This window comes from Lytechinus pictus, chromosome 16 (assembly GCF_037042905.1).
Source record: "Lytechinus pictus isolate F3 Inbred chromosome 16, Lp3.0, whole genome shotgun sequence".
Taxonomy (NCBI): Eukaryota; Metazoa; Echinodermata; class Echinoidea; order Temnopleuroida; family Toxopneustidae; genus Lytechinus; species Lytechinus pictus.
In genome coordinates this window covers 19700821-19712897 of record NC_087260.1, presented here as the reverse complement: position 1 = coordinate 19712897, position 12077 = coordinate 19700821, and the positions used below count along the sequence as shown (strand labels likewise).

At 36.2% G+C, this 12077-nt stretch overlaps 1 protein-coding gene across 1 annotated transcript; it reads right to left on the bottom strand.

Annotated features, from left to right (window-relative positions):
- Positions 1-3541: 3541 nt before the first annotated feature.
- LOC129278547 (2-Hydroxyacid oxidase 1-like) lies at positions 3542-10803 on the bottom strand. Its single transcript, XM_054914694.2, has 8 exons — positions 10461-10803; positions 9317-9468; positions 8475-8739; positions 8048-8223; positions 7350-7441; positions 5603-5764; positions 5163-5232; positions 3542-4959 (listed from the first exon to the last, which is right to left on the bottom strand). Exons 1-8 carry the CDS (start codon positions 10631-10633, stop codon positions 4874-4876), a joined length of 1176 nt encoding a protein of 391 aa, XP_054770669.2. The 5' UTR covers positions 10634-10803; the 3' UTR covers positions 3542-4873.
- Positions 10804-12077: the final 1274 nt, after the last annotated feature.

Below are 12077 nucleotides of genomic sequence, written 5' to 3'. Positions count from 1 at the left end.
TTTGATGCAATCTTGTGTCCACTTTACAAGAGTTGTTTTACGATCCCATTGTGCCTTAAGTAGCTGTACATATCCCACTGTCTAGGCTCAGTTTATTTTGGGGCTACCAATCTTTCCTAGTAGGGCAGGGTAAATATTAATTGATGTCAGGTAAAGACACAAAACATGATTCCATTAGATTTCTTTAACATGTCAGTTTGAGTGCTGAGTAGTACAGACCCAGTCAGTAATCTTTGAGCATAGATTGCACTTGATTTTACACTGGAGCCATAACAAAGGACATGGCCCAGTGAATCTATTGTTCTGCTATTGTTCAAGACCTGAGTGTAGATTCGAGTGTAATTACACTCAGAGATTGCTGACTGCCGCTAGTCCTAGAAAAAAAAAACCTCCAACAGGCTCTTCTGTAAAATATATATATTTTGTTCATTTTAAGATGCAAATTTGAATATATGGGTCAACAGGACGCTGCAAGGCTAGTGCTACTTAATATATGACATGCCTAGATACTGTAAAAAAAATCAAGAAATTACCATCCTTATGAATAGCATTAGATTGGCATGTTTACGCAAATGTTTTTGATGTGTTGTTTGAAGCTAATATTTTGAATTTTTTTATCAGAAAGTGGTCAAACAAAAACTCATTATTCAGTTATTCTTTCCTTCAACACTTCTCTTTCATAGACTTGCCCCAGCAAGTGGGGTACTGTCCTACTTGCCCTTCTGAATTCCCAGATTGCTCCGTTCATATGCAGTGTAATATTATGCCCAAGAAACAGTTAACATTTAATCACAGAACAATAAAAAAATATTTGATGTAGATTATACTTGACTATGCTGCATTTTACTCTTGTCTATTAAATATATACTTATGTACATCCCATGATGAATATCATTTTCTTTTTCCTTTCACAAACAACGAGCTTGCCATGTTTTGTTACATGAAACCTATTGATAATAGATAGTTTCAAAATATTGCTACAAGCTACTGAAATCCTAGAATATGATTGGCTAAAAGCAGAGTTATCAATGAAGTTTCATGAGAAAGGACCTATTATATTTTTGAAATCTGCTCTCTCCCTCTCCCATGTTGAAATTATATTTTGTGGAAGGAGTTTTTGAACTTGTTCAGTGGTGGTACACCAGTATATATGTTCTCAACTTTGCGAACTGCTTATTTTGTCGTATTTTGTTTAACTGGCCGCCCATTTTGAGAACACTTTTCCAAATTTTTGAACTATAGTTTGTAATAATTGCAAGCCTTCGAGTGTTGCCCTTGTGATGATTGGATGGAAATGTATTAATACCATGGTTTCCAGGAAATCCAATAGAGCAATATATGAATCACCCAAAATGTACTTTCATTTGTGTTAGAAGATTATGTTATGAATATACCCTTGGCTCTATTTTTGTCTCACTTGTGTGTCTAATTTTTTTTATTCATTTTTTAAAAGAATGCTTTCTGTAACTTATTATATGTTGAAAAAACAAGAGTCAGTTTGATATGTGTAAATTTCTGAGCATGATTATTTAGCCAAACTGAGATGAAATTATATTGTAAAAAGAGAAGGTCGTATTTGGTTGTGGGAGGCGAATATCTATGGTCTTCTGCGAACCAAGTATTTGTTCAATGTTAATGAACACAAAGCATTATTTATGTACATTTTATAATTATACATAACTTCAATAAATGCTAAACATGAAATGTAGGTAGGGTTATGTAGATAGATATGCAACATAGATACACATTTCTTTACATCAATATGTCAAGAAATGGAATGATTTTTTTTTGTAAAGGACTATATATATATATATACCTGAGATGTTCGTGTAACAATGAGAAATACTTTTGAAAGTTGCAAATAATCATGACTTGGTCGGACATGTTGATGTATTGAACTATTTTTTCATATTGGGTATATTATATGAATATGTATTATATATATATATTATGTCATACGGATCCTATGGTGTGTTTATTGGAGCGATAGAAAAACAAACTCTGTGGCGTCGTGAGCGCTACGATGAAGCGCAGAGGACTTAACTGCGATGCGAGCATCGTGGCAACAAATTTCATGCATCAAATCTTTGTTATGTATTCATGGGCTACAGTGTAAACTGCATTAGGGCAAAAATAACTTTTTACATTGTCCCGTTATTTTCTTACAAGATATCATCTTAATTCATTCGCTACAACGACATGCTGATCCCTGTAATAAACTTGTGGGAGTAAAAGAGTGTGGTAGTCGACGAGTTAAATCATACTTCACAGGGACCCTCATGGTGTTTAATTGCTTCATGCGTTATATGTGTAAAGATCTTGTTTATAGATGTATATATATATTCTTTTATGAATATATAGCGCTTTTATATCATTTCATTGTTCATTGGATGTAATGAATTCGGTTGAAATCTTCGCCATGGGGTACGTGATCACAGACTTGAAGCAAGAATAGGACACGATTTATGCAATTTAAATCTAAACTAGTACACACCTTGTTTTTACAGAAATGGATTTGAACTTCGAAGTCGGCTTTCAAGTCAAATTGATTGATCGTCCAGAAAATATTCAAAGCTAGGCTTTTAGTAATGATATCCATGAAAAAATTTAATTGAGTAGTAGTCCTGCACTGTAGTGCATTCACTACCAAGGCTAGATATGTAGGATGTATTTTAGTTTTGGATGTCACAACGAAATGTAACGCCAAACGAGAAGAACACTTGGGAATGGAGAAAATTAAAGAAAATAAATGATTATAATGCAGGCATATAGATTGTCATTCTCATTGAAATGAATTATTCAAATAAAAGAGAAAAAAAGGTCTTCCTTCAACATGGTCTGGTGAGGTGGTATGTCTCTTAATTTTTCTGTGAATAATGTAAATTCTTCCAGGAGGTGATGTTTGTCTTTGAGTACGCGATTGGTTATTCTTGTCAGTGAGGTCGTGGATAACACTGGTGGTTAGGATGGTGACACAACATTTGCTCCTGCGACATTTCGTCAAGGATAAAGGGTTAGGGTTGCAATAGTGGTGGTGGTGGTATTGTTGACGACGATGATGCCGATGATAATGTTGCTGACGATGACAATGGTGATGCCGATAATGATGGTGATGATCATGGTCATGATGATGATAATGATGCCGATGGTGATAATGGTGATGGTGATAATGAATATTATTATGACTATGATGTGATGGGGGTGGTGGTGGTGACTACACTGAGAACGATGTAGGTGATGTTGTTGGTAATAATGCTGATATGTATTTGTTTTTTCTCCATTTAAACAAGTGATTGAATTTTAAGAATTATACTATTGCAGTTACGTTGATGAATAATCACACAAAATATATGCCATTCATATCTTTTGTTAGTACATTTCTTACACCCCCTTTCTGTCTGTCTCCCCCCTCTGTCTCTCGCTTCTCTCACATTTCCCTCTCCCCTCTCTCACCCTCTCTCAATCCTTCACTCTCGCTTTTCTTTCCGCCAGGAGAGCCAAAAATGTCCTGGTCATGTCTTGACGTACTAAGTACTAGATGTAAATTTACATCACTAGTATTTTTTTTCTTTTCACTAACAATAAATATATCATATACTGATCATACATTATTTTATGAACATTAATTCAAGTAAACCTTTATAGCACTCTTTACTAACCATATACATTCTACTGACCATGAATATAATTATTTGTACTGACCATATTCTTATTAACATTAATGTCAGTTTTGATTACATCAAATATTTTATACCGAGTACTGATTATGCATATGTATATCATAAAGTATTCTGACCATACATTTTACCGACCATATATTCACCATACGTGTACATTCACAGAATTTTGATTACGTTAAAACAAATAATATTGATTACTGAAAATACATATATTGTAAAGTATACTGATATAAATATTTATCATATATGAACATTAACGTAATTTTTTATTCAAACAAATTATACCAAGTACATACAATACAAATACCGTTAAGAACAATACTGACCTTACATTTTACTGACTATATATTTATCATACATCTTCAATAACATAAATTTTGATTACGTTAAAACAAATTATTATAATTACTGAAAATACATATATCGTAAAGTATGCTGACAAAAATATCTATTATGATAATTAACGTAAATTTGATTACTTAACAAATTATATCAAGCACATACAGTACATATATACCATGATACTGACCATATTTTTATCATACATCTTCAATAACGTTAATCCTGATTGCATTAAATCAACTTATACTGAGTACTGACAATATAAAGTACTATTAATATTTTACAGACCATTTATTACACTGTCCGATATCATAAATTATACTGACCATACATTTATCAAACACAAGTTAACATACATATTTCTTACCGACTATACATTATACTATCATCATTTGCACTGATTTATACACTTATATAAATACACTTTTCATACATTAATAATGTAAATTGCTATTATATTAAAACAAAAGAATTTTAGTGCTGACCATACCATACCACATAGTACACCGACCGTATTTTACTGGTTGTACTTAGCCGTATATTTCATTTATTTTACTGCCCAAAAATTGATCAAACATTGATGTAATTTTTGGCATCAACATTTTTGTAACCATAAATTCATAAAACATTAATGTAGATTGTCATTACGATTTTATTTGAGGGCGGGTTAATGTCCAATCATGGAAATGTGACCCAGTGTTTTGAACATAAATTTTGTGATTAGTCAACACCAAAGTTAAAATCCATTAAAATGACCAATTGTTTCAATTTTGATCCTCCAAGCCGCAGTTGGAAACCGTAAGCTGACCATTTAAAGTGAAAATACATGTAAAATACATTCAATGTACTGGTTACAGTTTACTTTGCATATTATTGTGGTGGTAGTATGACTCATGAACTACCATTCCTGGAGGGATGCCTTCGGGACTCGTACAGCCTGAGAAGAAGAAGAAAGAGGAAGATTCATTAATTTCATCATTATTTCTGGTATAGACCAATTTTAGTTACTCTTATTTTTGTCACCATTTTCTTATTGGATTGCAAATTATTGCTGCCGGTATTCATTAGCGCGCCATATCTGGACAAAATCCCTAAAATTGATCGTTTGGTGTAATATAGTTTATAAATAGTAATACTTACCGCTAATTGCTAGGGCTTTGTCAAATTCTTTTACTAGAATTTCCAAGATATTTTCGACACCCTTCGAACCCTGAAAAAAAAAAACGTAAAATTAGGTTTTTAAAAAATACAATGCGATTAAACATAAACCATTGAAAATATCAGTGTTTGATATTTTCAACAACGAATGCATTTTTTCTGGTATGTGGTAATCATTTTTTATTTTAATAATTACACGTGTTTTAAGTGATATGGAAGTGAACAAAAAGTCTCGGGGGTGGCAACATGGCTCAGATTTATCTCCTCATAAAATATTTACCGTAAACATCGTCGGCAGTATAAGACCTTCAGATTGTTATATTTAAATTGTGAGTCGTATATTACTATTTCGTCTTTTATAAGCCAATAGTTTGTTTGTTTGTTTATTTATTTTTTTGTAAATGATCACTTTACTTGTATACCTGGCATGCTAGACCCCATAATATAGGTCTGCCGACAAATACAGCCCGAGCACCCCTTCCTAGTGCTTTAAAGACGTCCGTTCCTGTTCGTATTCCTCCATCCATGTACACCTCTATCCCACTGCCGCGGACTGCATCTACGACCTCAGCCACAGCGTCGATCTGGAAATAAATAAATTTGATTTGGTTTTAATTAGATTAGATAAGACATGTTCGATTTGAATTGGTTTTATTCCCACATCTACCCATATCCCAAGAAAAAACTGGAGAGCATTTATGATTATTTTCGTCAGATTCCATGATTGTGATTGGCTAAGAAGCTCTGTTACTATGGTAACTGCCGGATAAAACAAACTTTTCAAATAAAATGTCCGACAAGTCCTATCATGGAACACTCCCAAGGGCACAGGGGGCACTGGGTTTTGCACATTGGCGGCGGAGCAGAGGATTATCTTTTGTGTTTGGGGGGACGCAACAATAGGCGTCCCCCCCCCCCAAACACAAAAGATAATCCTCTGCTCAGCCGCCAATGGTTTTGCATCCCTTTACATTTTATCATCATTTATAGTTTAAACCCCCATTCCACAGAGAACAAGACCGCTGAAAGACCTTTGAAAGACCATGAATTCTGGTTGATCTTTCAGAGGTCTCTCAATGAACCTACGATGATCTTTGAGGTCTTTCACGAGTCCTGACCAATCTTTCAGTGGTCTTCATGGTCTTTATGGGCTCCAAAACTTATAGCGGTCTTACAGGAAAATGATCTTTTGATGGCCTTTCAGCAGTCTAGGCGGTCTTTCAATGAACTTCCAAAGGTCTTAATAGTCTTTCAATGATCTTTCGGCAGTCTCTCAAGATTTTTGCGAAGATCACTGTAAGACTCATGAAAGATCATTGAAAGATCATTGAAAGACCAGCCAAAGTCCATAGAAAGAATTCTGAAAGATCTCTATAGGACTTGTCTAAGACCAGCAAGACAAGAAATATCCATCAGTCTTTCAAAGTTCTTTGAGGGGTCTTTCTGAGCCATTCCACAGAGATGACAAATCACTGGTCTTAGACTAGTCCTATAGAGATCTTTCAATGGTCTTTCAGAGATCTTTTATACAACAAGTGATCTTTCAGAATTCTTTCCATGGACTTTGCCTGGTCTTTCAGTGATCTTTCAATGATCTCTCATGAGTCTATACAGTGATCTCCGCAAAAATCTTGCAAGACTGTCGAAAGATCATTGAAAGATTATTAAGACCTTTGAAAGTTCATCGAAAGACCGCTGAAAGACTGCTGAAAGACCACTGAAAGACCATTTTTCTGTAAGACCGTTGTAAGACTGTTTTGAACCGTAGGTTCATTGAGAGACCTCTGAAAGATGAACCAAAATTCATGGTCTTTCAAATGTCTTTCAGCTGTCTTGATCTCTGTGGAATGGGGGTTTAAGACAAGAAATATCAATGAGTCTTTCAGAGTTCTTTGAGGGGTCTTTCTGAGCCATTCCACAGAGATGACAAATTTCAGTGATCTTGAAGACCGCTGTAAGACCTCACCAATTTTAAGTCTTTCAGTGGTCCTTCAATGGTCTCCGTTCTGTGGAATGGGGGCCTTATATAGATTTAAAAAATAGGCCCACAGTATTGTTGAAAATACTAAAAAAGTATGCAAACAAAATTATAACTGGAGACATTGATTCTTATATTTTCTCTCATTCGAAATAACCTTGAGTAACCTTTCTCTTGCAATATGAACTCACCGGTGCAGGGGCGCCATCTAACTGTCTCCCGCCATGAGCTGATACTAGTACCCCATCAACCCCTGCACCTGCTGCTTCCTTTGCTGATTCAGCTATAGAAATACGAATGACAAACGACAATAAGAAAAATATAAGATTTATGATTTTTATTTTAATTGGAAGCCAATATTTATAAACTCCATGCTACGAGTTTAAATGTTATAGTATACGAAAACATTTGGTTAAATTTAATTGTCATAGTCTATCATACTACAATCTAATTTTGATTCTGCATTTACTGTGAATTTTTAACAAGCGAAAGCTGTCCGAAATTTCAGACAAACGGGGCTCAATGGGACTGTATACTGCACTCATGATACTTTAGAATCAGACAGACTTAAGAGGAATGAAAATAAAGTAATGAAAATCAACATGAACCGGTGTGTTTGCTCATATTTCTCTCAACCGGGAGGTCGGGAGTTCAAACCCGGCCGCGTCAAACGAAAAAACGTTAAAAGATGGGAGTTGCTGCTACCCTGTTTAGCGTTCAACGATTAAAGGGATAGAGCCTCGTCGATCTGGCGCCACACAGCGGCTGCCGGGCCCAAGATCAATTGGGCAAAGCAAATTTTCGGAGTATTTCATTTTCATGTCTATTTCTAACAATAAAATATGGATTTTCATTTTCAAGAATTCGCATTACTTTGGTGATTGGTTACCTGAAAGGATGCCCTTACACACGATTGGAAGGGAAGTGATGGTTCTTATCCATTTGATGTCATCCCAGGTGGCCGATGCATGGAACTGCATATCATACAGGTACTTAAAGTTATTGGAGTCATCGAAGGCTCTACTCTCCCAGAACGATGGAATATCAGCCTTAAAATTCCTCATACTTTGAGAATGACCAATATGGAGGGGAAAAACATCAAATTAACATAAGAATATGATGTCATATACCTTTACTCACCCCCAAAAGGGTTCCATATCAAGGTAAAAAACATTAATAAGTTCTAGGAGCCGAAAATAGAAAGTAGGAATGAGAAAAATAGGAAAATAGTCAATAGAAATTTGAATAACTTATTGACCTTTTTGTCGCCATTCATTTCCTTAACTATTAGATAATGGAACTTGGAAAATGCTAACCAATATTTTGGATGGTCTAATCCGTTGGTATTAAACATATCAAGTAGCTTGGGGCTGAGTCCCGAACATGGGGAATCAACTGCAACCACAACAGCCTTGTAGCCCGCCCTCTCCGTTTCACGAACGATATGTTCTGTAAGTTGACGATCCCGGAACATGTAGATTTGCATCCATCTGAGCCCTCCGGGTGCTGATGCTGCTACGTCAGCAATGGTCTCATTCGAATCGACAGCGTGTATCAGGAGGGCACCAGCTGCCACCGCCCCTTGTTGACAAAATAAAAAAACCCGATTAAGTAAATTTTGACCGCATAGGCATTTGTAGACCTAAATTAGAATGTCAGCCAAACGAAATTTTCATCATATCACAATACATGCAATATGGAGATTAGGCATTACAAGTCATATTCACAAAGTGGATGCCTCTATCGGAATGCATCTGCTCACGGATACGTTTCTCGTGTAGGGCCTAAGGCACGACTATGCCTTATCTTGAGGTAAAACACATAGTAAACTTGCCAAAACGTTAAATATATCACAAATATACAGGGTAGTCTACTTTTGAAATGAAACGAGTTTACCAACAACCCATCCACAGATGAGAAGATGGATGATGAGACTACCTTGTCAATTCATCAAGCAACAGGAGACAATATTACACCAGCAACCTTCTGACAAGACCAGTCTGAGTCACATGATCGATCCTATTATTGATGTCACATGACCATCATATAAAAATGTTTGATGGACACATTTGTTTATATGTTCTATCATAATGGAGATTTTTTTTAAAGGTTCTCTTTATGTTCTGTCATAATGGAGATTTTTTGAAGAAGCGTATACCTTTGGCAGTTGCTTTCTCTGCATCCGGGTGCACCATGACGTGGTTTCCAGTGGGTGCAACACCGATGGGATAGGGGATAGACTGACCCAAGACAGTCGTGGATAGGGTCCGATGGGACACGTCTTTAAGAGCTCGGCTCCGGATGCGATATCTGAAAAAAAAAATGGCACAAATAAACTACTGTATATAAGACAATTAGTGACACTAATCAGGCTAATATCTCGATTATAATGTCGGGTGATCCGTTATGAACACCTCGGTTGGCCTTTCGTAGCTAGTTTCAAAGAATCTTGAATCGTTCAACAGTTAGTGTCTACGATTGATACAATTGCCCCGAATGATCTGATACAGTGGCGTACCGTGGGCAAAGATACTACAAGGGGAAGTCGTACACTTCGACGATTTATTTTTTAAACGCTCGATAAATGCTTATGGGGAAGGAAGCCCACTAGCGTTGAGTAAGTAAACCTTCGCACATCGGCACGCAGCTGTGTATAAAACATGGGGAAAATGAGAGAAGGGATTTGGGAAAGAGCACAAGGGCGGCGTATGGGAATAATTCCACCTTTTATTACCCAGAAAACTCTGAAAATATATTCATCTCTAATTTAAGAAAAAATATTCGAAGGTTATTATTGTATTCAAATATATTTCGTTGTTCGAAATAGAATCTGAAATAGAAAAAACTCAGAAAATTAATTTTGCCCTGGATTAATCTTGGGCCCGGCAGCAACTGTACAGCGCCAAATCGATGTTGCTCTATCCCTTAAATCTTCGAATTCCAAACAGGGTAGCAACAACTCCCATCTGGTCTGACGCGGCCGGTGTTTGAACTCCCGACCTCCCGGTTGTGAGACGGTCGCTCTTCCAACTTTAACACAAAAAGAGCTATGGCTTTCTCGAAAAAGGAAATCATATTGTTGCGAACACTAAATTCAAAATCCAGTTCGCTCAAGCACTATGCAAAAAAGTGTGTGTCATCTAATATGTATGTATGTATATATATATATATATATATATATATATTTCAATTTTTATATATAAATATATATATATATATATATATATATATATACATACACACATACCTACATAGTACAACATGAATATTGATCAATACAATAATAACCTAATTCGGATTACCTAGAAAACGCCTGGACACTGTCCCGAAGGCACCATCCACGTTCATTTCCATAGCCGTAGTATGACCGGGCCAAAGGATCCATGACTTTCTGGGCCAGTTTTTCGTAATCTTCTACGCAAAAGAGCTTACTTTCCTCCTTTTTCTTTTTGCTTTTATTCTGAACATTATCCATAGTTTACAGTAATTCAGTATAACCACGTACTAGCAAGAAAATCAGTGAACTGGTTTCAACAATGAATGACGTAGGCCTATTAATGAAACAGGGTGAAGACGAATGCAAACGGATATTTTGTTTATATATACTTATAGACATGTCATGCAGGGATTATTATTTAAGACTGGACCTCTATTTCAGGAGTTGCGGAACGGTTTAGAAAGTGGGGAAGGAGGTGGGCTAATGATGTAAAACACGCACACACACACACACATAATTAGCAGAGTAGATGGCAATTTCTATGTCTTTGTACACATTTATTAAAAGGAAAGGGGCGGAGATGAAGCCCCCCCCCCCCCCGGTTCGGCAGACCATACCTTCAATGTACACATGACCAACTAAAAAAAAAAAACAGGTGATCTGAAATCATTACAATGATTTTCATTTAACTGGATAGTCAGGGGCAGTTGAACAATTTTGAAGGGGGGGGGCTGAGAAAACGAAGAAGAAGAATGGTCACTTTATCGTACACGTTCACTGAACAAAACAAATGGGAGGGGAGCCCGAAGTCCCCCTGCCCCTCCCCTTTCGCAGCCCCTGACAACGTCACCAAGGATGAAGTGATTTTATTCTTCAGAGTTTTAGTTTCTTTGAATGCATCCTTCCATTCAGCTTGATCTTTGCGACGGACGTTGAAAGAAATCTTTACCTTGTGTGCCCTTCGGTATATCGTGGCTGAATAGAAAAACCCATCCATTTTCTGAATAGGGTAATCCATCCGTATCTTTTAAGGTTTTTTGAAGGTTTTCACGTCCGTCTTGTCAGACCAAGACGTGTCCGATTAGGCAATTCAAATGTCAATGGGGATTTCAAATGTCCCTTTAGCAAGAATTATACACCAATAGATGAATAACATGTCCACAGAGAAGTCAAATGTCCGCATGATAGAATTAATTATCGATAGGAAAATCAAATGTCCATCTTGCAAATCAAATATCCTAACAAGTAAAAAAGATTGTTATTTGTTTATTTATTTATTCACGTTTTCTTTATAAAAAGCAGGGTAGTCCCATTCAAGCAAGAGGCCTGCTTTTACGAGGGACCCCTGCTATCGGGGAAGTCAAAATCATGGACCTACTAGCTAGTAGGTCCATGGTCAAATATAGAGAAGTCAAATTTCCATTCGACAGCAATTGTTAAATAATCAGTTATCAAGTCATCCAAAGGTAATACAAATGTAAAGATGTTTCATATGCCCATCTGCTAAACCATACAGCACTAAGGCCGAAAGGGAATTAGATTTTCGAATAATGTAAGAAAAAATGTACACATGAAAAACAAAATCATATAAGGTGAAAAGGATTCCAAAAATAAGGCAAAAGCAATGAAACATTTGGAGAAAACAAATTTGGGAATATCAAAAAACAACAGCAAAACAAAACAAAAAACTAAAAGAAAATTG

What these genes read in the sequence shown, in the direction of transcription:
- LOC129278547 (XM_054914694.2), bottom strand. Translation starts at nt 10,633, where the DNA reads ATGGATAATGTTCAGAATAAAAGCAAAAAGAAAAAGGAGGAAAGTAAG. An exon ending in AGAGAAAGCAACTGCCAAAG is followed by an intron (nt 8,740 to 9,316) that starts GTATACGCTTCT and finishes TTTGTCAACAAG; the next exon opens with GGGCGGTGGCAGCTGGTGCC. An exon ending in TAGATGGCGCCCCTGCACCG is followed by an intron (nt 5,765 to 7,349) that starts GTGAGTTCATAT and finishes ATTTATTTCCAG; the next exon opens with ATCGACGCTGTGGCTGAGGT.